Raw genomic sequence first — 19,214 nt, 5'->3', positions numbered from 1 at the left:
AAATGTCATAAGCAATAATGCAAGACCTAAATAATATAGTGGCTGAATATGGGACATGGGACATGCCTGTAATCCCAGCCACTCGGGAGGCTGAGGCAGGAGAAAGTGGTGGCTAGCCTGGGCCTAGACCCTGTCTCAAAATTAAAAAGTAAATAAAAAGCCCTGTGTTGAATCTCCAGTACAAAAAAACAAACCAACAAAACAACAACAACAACAACAAAAATATGTTTAAAAATTTTTGATCAAGCTGGGCATGGTGGCGTAAGCCTGTAATCCCAGTGGCTCAAGAGACCAAGGCAGGAGGAGTTCAAAGCCAGCCTCAGCAGTGGTGAGTCACTGAGCAACTCAGTGAGACCCTGTCTTTAATAAAATATAAAATAGGGCTGGGGATGTGACTCAGCGATCAAGTGCTTCCGAGTTCAATCCCTAGTACCCCACCTCCATTTTTTTCCCACTCAAATTTAGTTGATTTGACCACACCAGATTCTCTTTTGCTCACTCTCTCTCCAACTTTTAAAATTTTTTGCAGTGCTAGGGATGGAACCCTGAGTCTTTTGCATACTAGCTATATCCCCAGCTCTCTTCTCAACTTTTATATCTATTCAGCTTTTGCCCTGTATTATCCTTTTTCATCCTAAAACAATATGTCATTATACTTCAAGACAAAAATTAATTTTTCTTTTAACAATCAACAAAAACCTACATCTTTAGCTGGGTGCTGTGGTGCATGCCTATGTAATCCCAGCGGCTCGGGAGGTTGAGGCAGGAGGATTTTTGAGTTCAAAGCCAGCCTAAGCAACTTACTGAGGCCCTAAGCATCTCAGTGAGACTCTGTCTCTAAATAAAATGCAAAAAAAGGGGACTGGGGATGTGGCTTAGTGGTTGAGAGCCCCTGGGTTCAATCCCCAGTACCAAAAAAATCCCCACAAAAGAATATATCATAACTTTATTCACAAAGAAATGCATCTGGGCTGGCTCAAGCGGTAGCGCGCTCGCCTGGCATGCATGCGGCCAGGGTTCGATCCTCAGCACCACATACAAACTAAGATGTTGTGTCCGCCGAGAACTAAAAAATAAATATTAAAAATTCTCTCTCTCTCTCTCTCTCTCTCTCTCTCTCTCTCTCTCTCTCTCTCTCTCTCCCCTCTCACTCTTTCTTAAAAAAAAAAAAAAAGAAAAAGAAATGCATCTTATTTTTTGGTATATTTTGCATATGGAGTTGTTTCCTTTTTAAAAATTTTTTTAGTTGTAGGTGGACACAATACTTTTGTTTTATTTATTTATTTTTATATGGTGCTGAGGATCGAACCCAGTGCTTCATACGTGCTAGGCAAGTGCTCCACCACTGAGCTACAACCCCAGCCCTTTTTATAGTAATTTTATCTTTCATTTTTAGTATGAATTAATTGCCACATACTAACATCTGTATATTTACCCATTTTATAATTTCTAGATGCATGCATTTCCTCATAATACCATTTTCTTATGTGATGCAGAACATGTTTGCTAACAGATCCTTAGTTCTTCCATAATAATAAACCAGAAGGAGATAAGTTTGATTTTATGTTCAGTAATTAATGTTTTGGCATTTTATCTTATTTTGAAATCTTCTAGGCATTTAATGAATATCTATTATTCATTTTTATCTTAGCCTAGCTTTTAGATTGCAAATTACCAAAAAAAAAAATATTTTGACACCATTTTAAGTATACATAAATACACACATATATTTATAGCACAGAAATATTATTGAAAGTTTTACTTAAAAATTGTATTACATTTACTTACGTTCACCTAATTCACTAGTTTTAAAGAATTTTTGTATTAGGGATTGAACTCACAGCTTCATGCATGCTAGGCAAACACTCTACCACCAAGCTACACCTAGCCCTTTTTTTCAAGTTGCTGAGATTGTTCTGGAATTTGCAATCCTCCTGCTTTAGCCTCCCACGTCACTGGGATGGCAGGTGTGTGCCAGCACACCAGCTCTGCTTATTTTTTTAAATCTAAATTGTATTTCTGACAAAAATGGGACAAGTTAAAGCTACCTGCTCACTTGGCCATAGCTTTTTAAAACTAATACTTGTGAAAAAAAAATAAAATTTTTTTTATCAGTTTCCAAACACTCCCGCTCTCAATTTTAGACACAAAGTCCAAGGTTCCTAATGAAGATCCTGAAACTTTAAGTTTACTAATTTAGTTAGATAGGAGCTTTCTAATTTAGCTTCTGCTTTTAAGCAGATTATGGAGTTCAGGGTAGAGCCCATGGACAAACAAGACTGACAAAGCATTTTTCTAAATGGATTACTCTGAGCCCAAGAATCTGACTAGGGCAGAAAACTAGTTAAAGAAAACCTTGTTGATCTGAGGGCTTAACTTTATCAACACTTTATCTAGTTTTCTTTTCTTTTAGATACTGGGAATTGAACCCAGGGGTCTCTATCTCTGAGCTACATTCCCAGCCCTTTTTATTTTTGAGACAGGGTAAAAGTTGCCCAAGCTGGCCTCAGACTTATGATCCTCCCATCTCAGCCTCCAGAGTAGGTGATTATAGACATGTGACATCATGTCTGGATTTTTTTTTTTTTTCCTTTTCTTTTTTGAGACAAAGTCTCACTATGTTCCAGGCTGGCCTTGAGTTCCTAGGCTTACAAGGTCCTGCAGAGCTCTAGGATTACAGGCACATACCACCAGGCGGGCTATATATAGTTTTCTTTTGAGGCTCAGGATTGGATGGTGACAAAGCAGATTCAACTTAAAAAAATAAATAATTACCCACCTAAACTTTTCATTTGCTCTTTTTGGAGGAGTCTTTCAGAGAGACAATGTTTCGAGTCTTCTTCATATGAAAAATGGGTGTCCTGTTGTCTAATTTGGGAGCCCTTATTTTCAAATATGCCTGTTTTTTTTTTTTTTCCCTTTAGGCAAGCTGGACAAAAGTTGTGGGTCAACTAAGGGCCTACTGCTTGCAATGAACATCTGAAGCTGGGGCGGTGTGGTGGGACTAAGTCCTTAACTTGTAGGGTCTGACGCTTTGCTGGATGGAGCATGTCAGGATGGAGCTCCATGACAGGACTCCCAAAGATTATCTTTGAAAAGGGAAGGGAATTCAGAGAATTCAAGAAATGCTTAGTGTGGGGAAGTAAAAGCAGATATTTGGTCACAGAAGTGTTCTATGTTGAGTGTAAGTATGTAGAAAAATGGCCAGTTCTTCCTCTACAGCAGCCCTCAGGGCCTTGTGCCTCTGAGGTTTGGCCTGTGGACTTTAGGGCCCTGATCACAATGTATTGCAAACATTTTATTTTATTGCTCACAGCAGATTAAAAGCTTCTTAAGAGACCAGGCTAGCCTGGGGCCTGGTGAATAATTCGTGATTAACACGTGATTATCAGTCCCTTTTCCCGGGGTCCTCACAGAGCTCTCCCTGGCCACTTTTCTCAAGGAGAAAAACCTCCTGCATAAGCTTCCCCAGATCCTAAAATCAAAAGGTATCTCTCACTTTGTATGCTGTTTCTTCTCAAGAAGCTCAATCTGGTAGGAATTTTTTTTAAAAAAGGAAGCCAGGCACAGTGGCACACACCTGTAATTCCAGCGGCTCGGGAGGCTGAGGCAGGAGGAATGTGAGTTCAAAGCCAGCCTCAGCAACTGCGAAGCACTAAGCTACACAGAGACCCTGTCTCTATTAACTACAAAATAGGGCTGGGGATGTGGCTCAGTGGTCGGGAGTTCAATCCCTGGTACCAAAAATAAAAGTCTAAAAAATAAATGTTAACAATAACAATGCACTGCACTGCTATGAAAGGACAAATAGGAGTTGGTGCAGAGGAGAAAGGAGGCATTTCCAGGAATGGGTCAGCAGGTCTGAAGGCAGGCAGGTGTGCGACAAGGGCTTGCACTTAGGAACTAAGAAATCCAGTTGAGATGGAGAGCAGGGTATGGGTGGAATACTGGCAAGAGAAAAAACTGTAAAGGCAGCGAGCAGCGTGGTACACACCTGTAATGGCGGCAACTCTGGAGGATTGCAAACTGGAGGCCAGTCTCAGGAGTTTAGCAAGACCCCGTCTCAAAATAAAAACTTAAAATAAGTGCTGGAAATGCAGCAGACAGGAGCTGATCAGGGAGGGACCAGTGGGTTAGGCCAAGGAATTTAGACTTGTTTGGACTTTATCCTCAAATTATAGGATTTTAAGAAGAGAAATGACATGATTATATTTGAATTTTATTACTTTTATCTTTATTGGTTTGTTTAAAGTAATAAAAAAAAGCAAAAGATAAACAACTTTTAAGTAACAATACTGAGAGAATTGGCCCTTTTAGAAAACTCATTTAGGCAACAGTGTTGAGACTGGATTAGAAATACAGAGTGAGAACAAAGCCAAGGAGGCTTCTATAAATCAAGCCAACAGAAGAGGAGTGATGGGAAGGAGAAACAGTCAATCTGCAGGACTTGGCAACTGATAAGGCACAGGGGGAGGGGGGAGAGTGGCTGGTGTAGAGATAGATACTGGGGGTGGGGGCTTTTAACTCTGCAGGCCTGCTTCCTCATTTCTTAGCCTTTGAGAAAACAAGATAGTACTTGAAATTTGGAAGGAAAAAAGTTATCTAAAGTCTCTGTAGCTCCTTTTTCTAAAAAGCATATACAAATAAAGCCTGAGCAAAACCACACAGGCCCTTTTTTTTTGACGTTAAGGTGATTTTAAGATTAAAAAGAAATGAGAAGGAAAAAGATAAATCACAAAGACTACAACAATCACAAACCTTCTCTAAATAATTATGCCTATACAGATTGTCAGCACACCAGGTGACTTTTAATCCATCCCCATCCAGTTCCCTTTCTGGCCCTCTTAATGGCTTCTAGCCACTTCCTCTTGGGATGTGGCCAGTCTAAGCTCAGGAAATTCAGTTTTAATTTTCGAATCAGTAAAGCATATTAGAAAAGGAAATCCCCAAGCGTAAAAAGAATCACATTATGAGTTTCAAAGCCAAGGGAAAGGATCATAAATTAAGATTGTGAATTTGCTGGGAACCATTTTACTCATTTTGATGCAGGGCTCCTGCGATTTGGCTTGGCCACTATTCACCCTTCAGGATCACCCAGGATTTGGCCTCTTCCATTCTTGTTTCCAGAGCTTCCACCCTGCACAGCCTTCAGCTTTGGCAGAGTTGCTTTTCTGACCACAGGGGAGGTGCTGGGCCAGGATGAAGGCCCACCTAAAGGGCCAGTATTTTGAGTTACACCTACCTCCCAGGGATTTTGCTTGATATATATTTGAAAAGCCTTTGTAAATAGATGAGCTAGGGCATTATCAGCTGTTCTTTATTCATCGCTGTTCTGGTTGATGACTTACCTGACTTGCTACACTGTGTAGCAGAATATTCATAGATTAATTTTTAAAACCACATGCGCTGCGCAGTATGCTGTGTACCTTCACACTTAATCCCTGCAGTAATTGTCATATTTAGCAAAGATCCAGAAATTAACTTGCTCAAAGTCACACTTTTTGATCCTTTTACACTCTCCTAAGATTGGGTTAGGTTTGCTAACCCTCTACATCAGTTTCCAGTCTTTCCCAATGGGCTAGCAGCCCACAGTCGGTCTAGGAACGGTATCTGTATTTTTGCTTCTTGAGAAAAAACAGCATGCAAAGTGAGAGATGCCTTTTGGTTTGAGGATCCAGGGAAGCTTCTTCAGGAGGTGTTGAAGATGCTCCCAAAATTTGGATGAATTAATGTAAACTTACCCTGCATCTATTGTTTATATCTATTATGTTGCTTTCTATTTTCCCCATTCGAATGGAAGATTTAAAAAAAAAAAAAAAGATAACTGGCAGGAGGTAGTTGAGTAAGAGCTATATGCACAAGCAGATTTCACCTTGTTTTTCTTTTTGGTGCTGGTGTTTGAATCCTGGGCCTCACTCATTGCTAAGCATGTCACCACTGAGCTATACCCACCCCTAACCTCACAGTCTTTTTGTGACATCAGTGTATTGTTTTCTGAAGCTGAGCTCAGAAAGATAATGCCCCAGAACAACCACAACCCTCTGAGGTGGCAGAATGCTGAACCTCTGGCTTCCTGAGTTCAACATTTACTTGCAGCTGATGCTCAGAAGAGGAACCGCAGGAATGTTGTCTCCAAGACACCTGCCTGCAGGAAGGAGCCCTGGCAGCTGGCCCAGTGCAGAGGGACTCCACAGCTTAGGTCCAGTCGCCAAAGAGATTGAGTTCCACGTCTCACTCACCCCACTTTCACCAGAGTACAACCCTTGAAAAAGCTGAAAAAAATTACTTGCTTATAATCATCATTAGCTTCATTTTTATTAGGAGACAACTGTCTCTTGCCAGAAGTCTTCCAGATCAAATCCTGTGGTTTTTTTCCCCTTGCTACATTAAAATTTTCTTTTTAGAGCTAGGGATACGCTCAGTGGTACAGCACTGGTCTAGTAAACATGTCATGCATCTTCGCTTAATATTTTCATGTTTATATCACAAGGACATTGTAACTATCATTTAAATACTTACTGACACCCCCTTAAAAGATAAACATAAACTTTCTTAAAATTTGAAATTTTTAGGGAAAAGGATAAAAATGTGAACTCCAGGTACTTGATACATATTACAAAACTGCTTTCACAAAATGTCATACAAGCCGGGCGCAGTGACACGTGCCAGTAATCCCAGTGGCTCAGGAGGCTGAGACAGAAGGATTGAGTTCAAAACCAGCCTTAGCAACAGAAAGGCGCTCAGCAACTCAGTATAGGGCTGGGGATATGGGTCAGTGGTTGAGGGCCCCCAAGTTCACTCCCCAGTACCCCCTCTCCAAAGAAAAAGTTATACAAATTTACTCAGCCACCAAGCAATAATTTGTCATTTAAACCAAGTCAGTGATGTAGTAGGGAAAAATAAAAATCTCTTCAATTTTCCAATTTGCTTTTAAGGATATTGCTAGGGACAAAAAACTTTAACCAGAATTAGTTACTGATTATATTTCCTCATTTATACAATCAACACAATTGTGGAGGGAGTGTGCTATTATAGTAGAAAAGAGCAAGGACTTTAGGATGCATCTCACAGCAAAGAGCCAGACATACAAGCACAAACCACAAATGATTTCCCATCCATTTACATACAAAAGAAAAACAGGAAAACTAAAAGGAGGGATGTGATCAAAAAGGATAACTTGATCACTTAGCTAACATTCTAAAGAGTCACCGCAAAACCATTCTTTCCAAGTAAGAATCAGCTTTGGAATTGTAAGAGTACAATGTTTTCCCAAGCACTTAAGATTTTTAAAAATAGGGCTGGGGTTATAGCTCAGTTGGTAGAGCGTTCGCCTCACATGTGTGAGGAGGTACTGGGTTTGAGCCTCAGCACCACATAAAAATAAAATAAAGATATTGTGTTCATTAAATATTTTTTTAAAAATATTTTAAAAGAAATTTTTAAATAGGTGTTTACATTTATCAAGCACTTGCTATTAACATAGCTGTCACTTGTCAATTGATCTTTTTGACAAACCTAGGGCTGGGTACTAATTATTAACATTTTAAATAGGAAATACCCTGATGCTTAAGGAGGCCAAGTTACTTGGTTGAAGTAGCCTCCATTCGAACCCAAGCAGCTTACCTTTCGCCCAAGCAGGAGGCTGTGACTCCTTTTCCTAGCTATTGCTACCCTCCAGGCAAGTCAACACAAAGCAAATGGATGATGCCCGTCAGTTTTGGAGAAAGATATTCTACCCTCACCCATCCTATTACTTCTACCTGCTCACATGTGAATGAATTTGCCACTACAGTCCAGACTTAATTAGAAAAGGGTGACTGACTCTAAGATCCTAATGCTAGAACACATTTCAGGAGTGATATACTTGAACCTCACCCTACCCCCATCAACACCAGCCCAGTTGCTTCTAAACTCTGAAGCAACTTGGCCTGATCACATTGGAGCAAGCCAAGCAAGTTTGGGATGTCACTTCTCATCAAGTACTGAAAGAGTGTTCATAGTTACACAAACTATCATTAACTTCTTTCTTCATGTCTTCTAGGCAAATGCCTGACTTGTTTGTTAAAGCAAGTCGTGTTGCAAAAGTGGAAATTTACTGTTAATCTTTCCTTACCTTTCCAAACAAAAGTGTGTGGTAGGAGGGAGGGGCCACACCTGCACTGATGAATGAATTTATCATGCTGAGAACCATCTGCTAGGGAAGGTAAAACCCAGACACAGGTTTTTCACACAAACATGTAACCAATTCGCAATTTATCAATTAAAATTCAATACAATAAAATGTGAGCTCATATAAAAATACCGAATGGTTAACAATTTTTCCTTTTTAAAATATAACTTTAATATTGACATGTACAACTATGATATAGACATAAACTACTAAATTCAGACAACTTAATAAACTCAGAGGATTATTCATTGTGACTAACTCAGGGATAAAAAGAGCCCAAATTTTCCAGTTTGTTTTACCATCATCCTTTCCTGAGTACTTTTTGTAGAAAACTGTGCAAGGTGATCTAAACTTTATTAAGAGACTTGCATGTAACCATGATAAATGGTCTGCTTTATGTTAGCATAAGCTCCTATAATTGTCAAATTTCTAAGTAACTTTCCTGCTCCTTGTTTCAGAGTGTACTCTTGGTCCGTGTCTCAGGCCTTTTAGATACTGCATCTACCTAGGAGGGTGGGGGGGCAGTGAAAAGGAAAAGGTAGGAGGAGTCCTACGCACACATCTCTTTACCCACAGCAGCCACTAAAACCATTGAACTGAAATAAAAATTCATATGAAGTCAATCTTCAAATAAAGTAAGGGACAACAGAAAAGATCAGAAAGCTGGATATTTCCAGGATTGACTTACAACAGAGAGATGATCAGCCAGTTGTTAACCAGGACCCTTAATCCTTAACTAGGAAGAGAAGACATGGAGCAGATCCATGTTGAGTTTTCAACTTGGCTGTCACCAAAACTGATCTTGTGTTATAAAACCCCTGGGTCAGGGTTTTAGCTCAGTGGTAGAGCACATGCTTAGCAGATGCAAGGCCCTGGGTTCAATTCCCAGCACCAGAAAACAAATCCTTAAAACCTACCTCTTTAGTGCAAAAAAATAAATAAGGGCTGGACAGGTGATAACAAGTATAGTTCCAGCTTTGAGACAGTTAGTAACTTTTGCTTTTGATTACAACAAATTCAGAACCCTTCGTTCTAGAATAGTGATAAATCTACACAATATTCTCACTCCTGTAACAGGATTTAACTACTGAACATGATGGGGAGCAGGGATAATCCTCTAAGGCTTGCTTTATTATTTTTTTCCATTTCTATTACTTACAATTCCTCAATAATTGTCTTCATTTTTATAGAAGGGAAAAGAGGTACACAGAGGTTAAACATGGGTTTAGTGTCCAAACAGGCTCAGTCTGCCAATACTCTCAGCAGGCTTCTTCCCTCAAATTCCTTCCTCTCTGCCATAACACTCATACAAAGGGAGTTTCTCGTTGTGTCCTTAACACTAACTGCTCTGGATGCTCTCAATTTAGGAGAGGAGGTTTCAAATTCCCCTCCTGCTTGTCTTAAAGCAAAGAGGAAAGGTGAAAAATCAACACAAAATAAGCTATACACACAAAATTAAGGCACATAAACTGGGTGGTTTAATATTAGCAAAGGCCAAACTGAAACTTGATAATGAAAATGAAGACACAGCAATATTTTTTTCAACAAAATAAACATTTGGAGGAAGAAATATTTTCTAAAAATAAAATAAATGTTTTATTTGCAAAAGCCAGTCTCTTATACAAGGTTTTGAATCTATACTTTCACTTATCAATTACAGTGGTATTTTAAATGCATTGAATAATTCACTGAATGTATCTGTCTTTCTACCTTAATTTAGAAGATATTAGGTTAAAAAATAAAAAAATATTTAGTTCCAATCTGTCCACCTCCCCTCCTACCCTTATACCAGAACCATTCTCCACATTTCAGGTAAGTAAAAAGGGTCACAAAACTTGAGTTTCACGTGGATATAAGAATGTGCTCAATAATTCTAAGCATATGTCATAATTTTCTTCTTAAGCCCACTCAGAAAAAGAGGATTTACTGAAACTAAGCATACTTTACAACTTCCCTCCCCATCTTTATAGGTTTGCCTAGGTCCAAATTTTTCTGGCCCCCTTGAATTTGCAAACACTGAAAAAAATGTAAAACAAAACATGACATACAAACATTTGTCTATATTGAATAACACAGCCCTAACTAGAAGCAAATATAAACTGAATCACCAAAAATCAATGGGGAAAAATTCCAGGAGACTGTAGGGGGACTGCTCAGTGGCAGGGCATATGCTTAGCATTCTTGAAAGCCCTGGGTTCAATCCCCAGGACCACCTAGACAAAAACAAGAAAGCAGCAACCAACAACACAAAGCCAACAGACACAAAGATTCTAATAGTCTCATAGTATAACTGAGGTTTTAGAAAAACCAAAGGTGAATATAGCTGATGCTTAAACTATCTGTCTATATTTAATTACATGAGTTGCATTTACTTAGGAGCCATGACTATAAAGTTTTCTAGACTTTAATACTTTTAAAGTGAGAAAAATAATACCCAGTGACTTCAAAAAAGACAATGATCTATAACCACTCAAAATGTTTTTGAATAGGGGAGAACAGTAATTTAGTGAAAAACACCAACAAACAAACAAAAGGAACAACAACAAAAAAAAAAAAAACCCCACTTACTTTCTAATAAGAATCCTGGAAAAGGTACCCGAGAGATGTTGACAAATACTATGTGGCTAGGACTGTCAAGATGTTTCTCAAGTTTTATGCTTTAAATTTTCTAAACATATAGCTAACAGGCACATACATATGCCAGGCAACTACCGATGCTAGAAAAATATTTTAGTCAGCATTTTATAAAACCTCCAACTTCGAACCAACATTTCTGTTCATAAGTGTTCCAATAACAATGTCTGACAATACATTACAAATAACAATGAAGCAAAATTAAGTTTCAGAGTTGCCTCAAACAAGTTAGTTGTTATTTTCTTTTAATGTGACACTTAAATGAATTCAGAAGAATGGTTTAAAAAGTTAAGGCTCTCTAAAGAGTTCTAAAGACTAAAACTTAAGGCACATGTTATAATCTTTTTGACACTATTAAAAGCTAAGATTAAAATAAAACAAGACAAAAAAACACTACTTCTTTCCACATACTTTGCCAACCACTCCCTCCCCAAAGCATATGATATTTTCAATTCAGGCTATTGGTAAGGAGTGAAACAAAAACTCCATCATGAACACTGGTATGTTTTCCACACAAATGTTCACTGTCTGTGTTGAGCACCACTGATAGACTACAGGCCAGTAGAGTATTTTCAGAAGTCTTGGGTCACCAACTGCTCCATTTACGCTCCAGCCTCTTTGGTTCAGACTGGACTCTCTTCCTCTTTGGGGTCTCCTGTGCGTTTTGGCTTTGGAGATTCTGCTGCTTTAGTAACTTCTTTTGGATTATCACCAACATCCATTCTGGTCTCCTCCTCTTTACCTTCCTTTTTCTGCTTCTCATCTGATTTCTGTTCTTTTGCCAAAAGTCGATAATTGATTCCCATGCCAATGAAGAGATAGATACCAGCAAAAATTAGGATCACACCACACGACCAGTATGTGTATTTGTAGTCTCCATACAAGTCATTGAGACGACCTAGAGAGATAAAAAAGAAAGAAAGCAATGTGGGTAAAAATGAACAGGGATACCCTTTCCCAAACAAAGTATTAAGGATCCTGTCAGGGAAAAAAAAAAAAAAGATGTTGATCCAATCTTCTATAAGCCCACAAATGACAAATCAGTATAAAAAGGAATTTCTAAAAATTATCTATTTAGAGTTGCCTTGTATATTGTTATTTTTGGCAACTTGAAAAATCATCAATTCTTGGGCAAATTTGAGTTAGCAAAGACCTGGAGATCAATCTGCAATCAAACCCCTCAATACATAATGGGAAAAGTGTTGCTCAGAAGAGGTCTGGGACTCTTGTCTGAGGACACAAAGCTATTCCAGTTACAAGAGGCCAATGCTCTTTCTCTAGCAGAATTTCCCAAAGAGTGTCCTGTGAACACTTGCCCTGTGCTGGTAACTAAACTAACAGCAATACTTAGCCACCATTCTAAGCACTTCATTTTGACAGGCACATTCCACGGTCATCCTCATTGTATAGATACAAAAACTGAAGTACAGAGACATAAGTAACTTATCCAAGGTCATAAAACTAATAAATGCAACCATTTGGCTTTAATCTGGGAATTCTGACCCCTGGGTCTATTGTGCAAAAGTGAGCCGAATGTTTCAAAGGTCAAAAGAATTTGGGGTGGCATATCCCTTCCTTTCATCTTCAAGGCTTTGTGAAGTCTGATAGTAAAGAAATCCATTTAACTTGGTGTTTCTACAGGAGGACCAGTTAGGATTTTACCATTAGGATCAGGAGGAATAGGAAACAGGAGTTTGGTTAAGGGTGGTAGTTGTGATGGAGAAAAATGAGCATTAGAAAGAGATTAAGGAGATGAAATTTGACGGAATTTGTAAACTCATTGGGAAGAGATTGGAGGAAGAGAGCCTTATGAAAAGACAATTGTAGCCAGGCATGGTGGCATAATCCCAGCCAAGTGGGAATAGAGATAGGATTGCAAGTTCAATACCAGCCTCAGAAACTTAGCAAGTCCTTGTCTCGAAAATAAATAAATAAAGATGACCGGGGACGTGATTTAGTGGTAAAGCATCCTTGATTCAATCCCCATTATCAAAGAAAAAAACCAAAATGATAGCTGTCGACTTTTGTTCACTCCCCAAAACGAAATTCATGTATCATATCCAAAAGAGGTTCAAATTACTTTCTTACTTTGTGTTATCTATGGAGCTATTAATTTACAAAATGAAGTATTTAGTAACCTCAGGGAATAGTTCCCAAATTACACATTGACTTACAACCTATATAATCTTGGCCAAATTATTTTACATTTTCAAGCTTCTATTTCTTCACTTATGAAATGGGGATTAAAATAGTCCTACCTCACAGCCTTGTGAGATGCAACAGATACATACAACTTTAGTGTTGGTACCACTGTAAACTTACACAACAGCTACTATTACATTATTTCTACTGGAATAAATTCCAGCATTAAAATAAAATTCCCTGGGGCTGGGGATGTGGCTCAAGCGGTAGCACGCTCGCCTGGTGTGCGTGCGGCCCGGGTTCGATCCTCAGCACCACATACCAACAAAGATGTTGTGTCCGCCGAGAACTAAAAAAATAAATATTAAAAAAAATTCTCTCTCCCCCCCCACTCTCTCTTTAAAAAAATAAAAATAAAATAAAATTCCCTGAGGGCTGGGGATATAGCTCAGTTGGTACAGTGCTTGACTCCCACGTACAAGGCCCTGGGTTCAATCCTCAGCACCACAAATAAATAAGTAAGTAAATAAGTAAAATTCCTGGAGCCAAGAATGGTGGTGCATGGCTATAATTCTAGCTAAAGCAGGAGGATTACAAATTCAAGCCCACCCTTGGCAACTTAGATCCTGTCTCAAATAAAAAGGGGTAGAGATGTAACTGAGCACCCCTGGGTTCAACCCCAAGTACAAAACACAAAAACAACAAAAATCTCCAAAGTACTTTTAAAGGTAGAATCGTTCTCCTACAAAGAATGTGTTGTTAGTTTTAGTGATAGAAAATTTTTAAAATATTGTCTTTTAAAATATCTGATCCTGCTCCCACAATCTTTCATGCCCTTCCTTTCCATCTTGGGCCTGGCAGAATGGCTCCCACAAAGAAGGGTTGCAAGAGGAGGGGTTATTCTGCTATCAATGAGGTCGTGACCTGGGAATACACCACCCACATTCACAACATCTGGAAATCTGCCATGATGAAGGAAATGGGAACTCCAGATATGCGCACTGATACTAGGCTCAAAGCTGCCTGGGCTAGAGGAACAAGGAATGTCCCATATCGCATTCAAGTGCAATCATCCAGAAAACATAATGAGGACGAAGATTCACCAAACAAGCTCGATACTTTGGTAACCCATGTCCCTGTTACCTTGTTCAAAAATCTAGTCAATGTGGATAAAAACTGTAAAACAACAAAAAAAACCTGATCTTCTTGTACAGCTGATGGTTCCATTTTATTTGACTCTGTATATCAGCAATTATGCTTTGTCAAGCTGTGTGCCAGCACTGAGAGCACAGAAATGAGACACACCTGCTCTTTGTCAAACAGCTCACTAATGTTTTCTATCACTGTCCCAATCCTGTACACCTATATTTTGAATTTCTTTTTCAGTTGTAAATGGACATGATAACTTTATTTTATTTATTTTTATGTGGTGCTGAGGATTGAACCCTCACATGTTGTTGTTGTTGTTTTTGGATAGCAGAATCATAGAGGTAGGAAAACATACTATACCTAACAGTGGTGGCCCCAGGAGGACAGGACAGCATTCCACAATGGTCACCAATCCCACAGCGCTGGAGAACCTCTGTGGTCCAACGAGGTCCATCAGTGTTTCAAACAATACAGAGCTGAGCCACCCAAAGGCAAATCCAAAGAATCCCGCATAGATACAGAACCCAATGTAGGTGCTGGCAGATAAAGGTGCTAACAAATGACATGCTCCATTTGCAATAACAGAAGCAGCAAAGAAATACTGGACTCGCGGTCTTATCCACTTTGTGTTGGCTACCAGTCCCATGGAAGGTCTGGCTACCATGTCAACAAAAGCCAGAATGGAAAGAAGGAAGGCTGACTTCTCACTAGAATAATGCTTACTCTTGCCATAATTACTAAGAAAAACCAAAGGTGTAAAGAGTCCAAAAAACATGATCACATTTCCAGAGAGATACAGCAAAAAGCCTCTGTGTGTGAACAGGGACAAGTCCAGGAACTGGTTAATTTTTTGAATAGGTGAACGTTTTTCCTTTTTGCGGTTTCCTCCAATGAGATCTGTATTTGCATCACCTACATTCTTTGCATCAGATTTTCCAGCTTCTTGAAGGGATTCTTTGGACCTAACACTTTCTTTCTTTGTTGGCTTTGGCCCTATGGGTCGCATCAAGGATCCAGCTACACAGCAATTTAATAGGAGGCCCCCAAGAATTAGGAAGCTTCCTCTCCAGCCAAAGATACCAAAGAAAGCCTGATTGAGGGGGGCCAGAGTAGAGAGGAACACAGGGCTGCCAGCCATAGCCAGTCCATTTGCCAATGGTCTCTTCTTGTAGAAATACTTGCCAATCATGGTCAAAGCAGGATTCAAGTTGAAAGCAAGCCCAAGACCTAAGGGAAAGGGGCAAAATTAACTTTTATAAATATCAGAAATATCTCCAATATTACTTAACCAGACAAAGAAACTAAAATAGGAGGTGTAAGTAATAGAAAGGGACAAAAGAGTCTCATTATTGGCTACACTCTATAGTGGTTTAAAGTGTGAATTCAAAAGTGAACTACAGAATTCAAATCTCAGCATCACTACTTACTGGCTGTGCAACAGCCCGAACAACGAGTAATACTATTTCAAAATAAAAAATAAGCTGGGCATGGTGGTGCACACCTGTAATCCCAGTGGCTGGGAGGCCGAGGCAGGAGAATTGTGATTTCAAAGCCAGCCTCAGCAAAAGCAAGGTGCTAAGCAACTCAGGGAGATCCTGCCTCTAAATAAAATACAAATTAGGGATGGGGATGTGGCTCAGTGATTGAGTGCCCCGAGTTCAATATCCAGTACAAAAAATAAAAATGGCTAGGAATGTAGCTCAATGATAGACTCTCCCTGGGCTCAATACCCAGTACTTCAGGCAAGCATTCAACTACTGAGCTATATTCCCAGTCCCATTATTCTTATATCAGTAAGAAAATGAATTTATAACAGTTGTCAAAAAACATGTTAAAAAATTATACTCAAAAGACCTAGACACAAAATGAAAAAACATTTTCTAGATTACCCCTTACTTTCCTAATATGCAGAGACAAATTACAATCTGAAGGTACGCATTACCTATTGAATTAGAAATGATGAAACAAACAAACAAACAAAAAGGATACCCCATTGTTGGCAAGTACATCCTCTCTCATACTGTGGCAGGACTCTTATTCACCCTTTTCTGGAGGACAATTTAGCATATATGTATTTAAATAACAAACATAGAAGGAAGGGAATGTAATTCAGTGGTAAAATGTTTGCCCAGCATGCACAAGATACCCAGCAAAAGAAACAGAGAAAATAAAAGACACACTGCAGTTTCCCTTAAAAACCCTTAATAGGCAGGCATGGTGACAAATGCCTGTGTTCCCAGCATTCTGGAAGGCTTGAGGCAGGAGGCTCATGAAGTTCAAGGCCAGTTTCAGCAACTTAATGGGGCCCTAAGCAATTTAGTGTGATACTGCTTCAAAATTTTTAAAAAAGTGGGGACGGGGGTGGGGGGGGAGAAATTGTCATTCAAGAGATCTGAAAGTTGAATGCAAATAAGTACTAAACGACCAGCAAAAAATTAACACTCAAAAATGAATAATACTTCACCTCCAATGACACCAATACACAAGTAAAGTTCCGATACAGTGTTACAGAAAGAAGCTGCAATCAAGCCACAGCCAGACAAACAGCCACCAATAATCATGACTGGACGACTGCCGTATTTATTCACCAGGATACTGCTGATGGGACCTGGGAGAGAACAAAAAATTTAATATATAGGAACCATATTCCCTCATATCTACACAAGGCATGAATAACAATAAAGAACAAGTCCTCTAAAATGGCAATGATAAGAATCTTTCGATTATTATTTGTGAGTCATATATATGTGTGCTAGAAAATAAAGACATTTCAAGATTTACTAAAATACAAAAGATCCCAGTCCATCATTAATTTTTTTCTTTAAAGGCATTTGGAATACCTTGTTAATGAATGTTCACAGGGAACTTGATGCATGCAGGATGATCAACCTATGTATAGTAAGTTTGCTCTAGTTTCAATTCTTGGACAGGCATTTTGATATGATGAGATGTAAGAACACATCTGAGTAGGTTTCTAATTTTAGTGCATTATTTATACATTACAACCAATGTGGCTTGTGTCACAAAGAAAAAAAACAGTCAATAATACATAATAATTTTTTTTAAGTTTAAGTTTTCCAAGTAGGTCATTAAAAAAAAAAAAATTCTCAGTTACATCTAGATGTCTCAGGTATTGAACTGAATACATCTTTTATTTTTCAATTACTATGTTTCAATACTGTGAAAAAAAGCTTGCAGAAGATCAAGTTAGATAATAATCAATTTTATAAAAGTAGTTGTAACGAGACTCCAAAACAAAAAAGGGCCAGGTGTGGTGTTATGCACCTATAATACTGCAGCTCAGAAGGCTAAGGCAGGAGAATGGCGACTTCAAAGCCAACCTCAGCAACTTATGGAGGCCCTAAACAGCTCAGTGAGAAAGCACCCATCCCTGGATTCACTCCTCAGTACCAAAAAAAGGTGGGGTATGAAATGAAAGGTTATTTGGGTAACCAGATTAAATTCTCAGCTAAACGTACGAAGATGATTAGTTTTACTTGAATGGGAAAGAACCACATGAAAAATAATCAGAAAAAGAATTTTATGTATAAATTTTCAAATACAGAAAATGGCCTCTCACTTGCTATGAGCAAGTACAATATGCCCCCCCACTTTTTCCTTTTTTGGTGGTACTAGGGATCGAACTCAGAGGCACTCAACCACTGAGCCATATCCCTGACCCTTTTTTGCATTTTATTTTGAGATAGGTTGCTTAGGAACTCGCTAAAGTTGCTGAGGCTGGCTTTGAACTCAAAATCCTCTTTGCCTCAGCCTTTAGTTTTACTAAATAAATATATTTTTATCCTTTTGAGATTCATTATCATGATGATTGGATTTTCACACCGTTGTGTGAGATGTGCCTCTTTCATCTGTCATGATGTTGGCACAGTACTTATCTGATGTAGAGGGAAAACAAAAAAAGGGGGGAAAAAAACTAACAACATTAGCAGATTTTTTTTTTTTTTTACAAAATGGAGTAACATACATTGAATTTCATTTATTCATATTTATAAAACTACTTGTGTCATATGTCATGCATATGGATTATGGAAATGATAACTAGGTTTACAGGACACATCAGTCTATCTGGTTAAGGTAGATGACTGCAAATGGAAAAGGCTCGGGCTGGGGATGTGGCTCAAGCGGTAGCGCGCTCGCCTGGCATGCGTGCGGCCCGGGTTCGATCCTCAGCACCACATACCAACAAAGATGTTGTGTCCGCCGAGAACTAAAAAATAAATATTAAAAATTCTCTCTCTATCTATCTCTCTCTCTCCTCTCTCACTCTCTCTTAAAAAAAATGGAAAAGGCTCAATGCAATGCCTCAGTAGGGAAGAAGATACAAGAAGAACCGATACTAGAACTTGCAAAGTCACAAAGCTAGTGAGAGCCGAGTTTCACATCTAACCTATCCCCACTATCCTACTACAGTACTCTGTAGTTTTGGAAAAAAGTTATACTGCAGAAGACACAAACCACATTTCTATTAGCACAGCACATTCTGACCTTACTGTGTTTCTTTCTATACTTAGCTCCCCTAGAAGACAATATGTTTATTTTAAAAATCATAAACTGACTCTACATATTCAGAATACACTGATAATATATGCTAGTATTATTATTCAGAGTTGCCACATGGTATACTAATATTAAAAGGACAGGCTCTGATCCAAGGGAATCCTAATTCAAATTATGGCTCAATCACTTTCTTCTCTTTGCTCCCCAGAGGTAGTGGTGGTAGGTATTATTATTTTTTATTATTAATTATTTGCAATACTGGAGATTGAACCCCGGGCCTCACAACTTGAGGTTATTATGAATTTACCTTTTAGGGTTGTTGAAAAGAATAAAAATGAATTCACATGTGAAGTGTTTAGTAGGTCTTCTTCAACAAATATTGGTAGTAATAATGATAACATTAGTGCACATGCTTATGCTTTTGTGCACTTGTTTGCACGCACTCTCTAATCATCTGATACAGACATATGTATGCATAATAATATGAGAGGGAATCAAAACTTTTGATTATCCTTGTGTCTCAGAGGACCAAGTCTAAGTAAGTGGCTGAGTCAAGGACTAGCTGCCCAAAAGGCTCCACCCAGAGTGTGCACAAAACAGT

The 19,214-nt window shown here is 38.7% G+C and overlaps 1 protein-coding gene across 6 annotated transcripts in view; it reads right to left on the bottom strand.

Annotated features, from left to right (window-relative positions):
• Positions 1 to 8,316: 8,316 nt before the first annotated feature.
• SLC16A1 (solute carrier family 16 member 1) overlaps positions 8,317 to 19,214 on the bottom strand; it is a 34,593-nt gene continuing 23,695 nt past the window's right edge. For all 6 annotated transcript variants that reach the window (XM_081306104.1, XM_081306105.1, XM_081306103.1 and 3 more), the window contains 3 exons: positions 16,560 to 16,703; positions 14,456 to 15,322; positions 8,317 to 11,702 (listed from right to left, as the gene is read on the bottom strand). In XM_081306104.1, the coding sequence (XP_081162230.1) occupies positions 11,428 to 11,702; positions 14,456 to 15,322; positions 16,560 to 16,703 (1,286 nt within the window). In that variant the 3' untranslated portion in view covers positions 8,317 to 11,427. The remainder of the gene's footprint in view (positions 11,703 to 14,455; positions 15,323 to 16,559; positions 16,704 to 19,214) is intronic.

This window comes from Spermophilus citellus (genome assembly GCF_964194105.1).
Source record: "Spermophilus citellus genome assembly, chromosome: 9".
Lineage (NCBI taxonomy): Eukaryota > Metazoa > Chordata > Mammalia > Rodentia > Sciuridae > Spermophilus > Spermophilus citellus.
The sequence above is the reverse complement of the archived record's forward strand: the minus strand, read 5'-3'. Positions and strand labels throughout refer to the sequence as shown.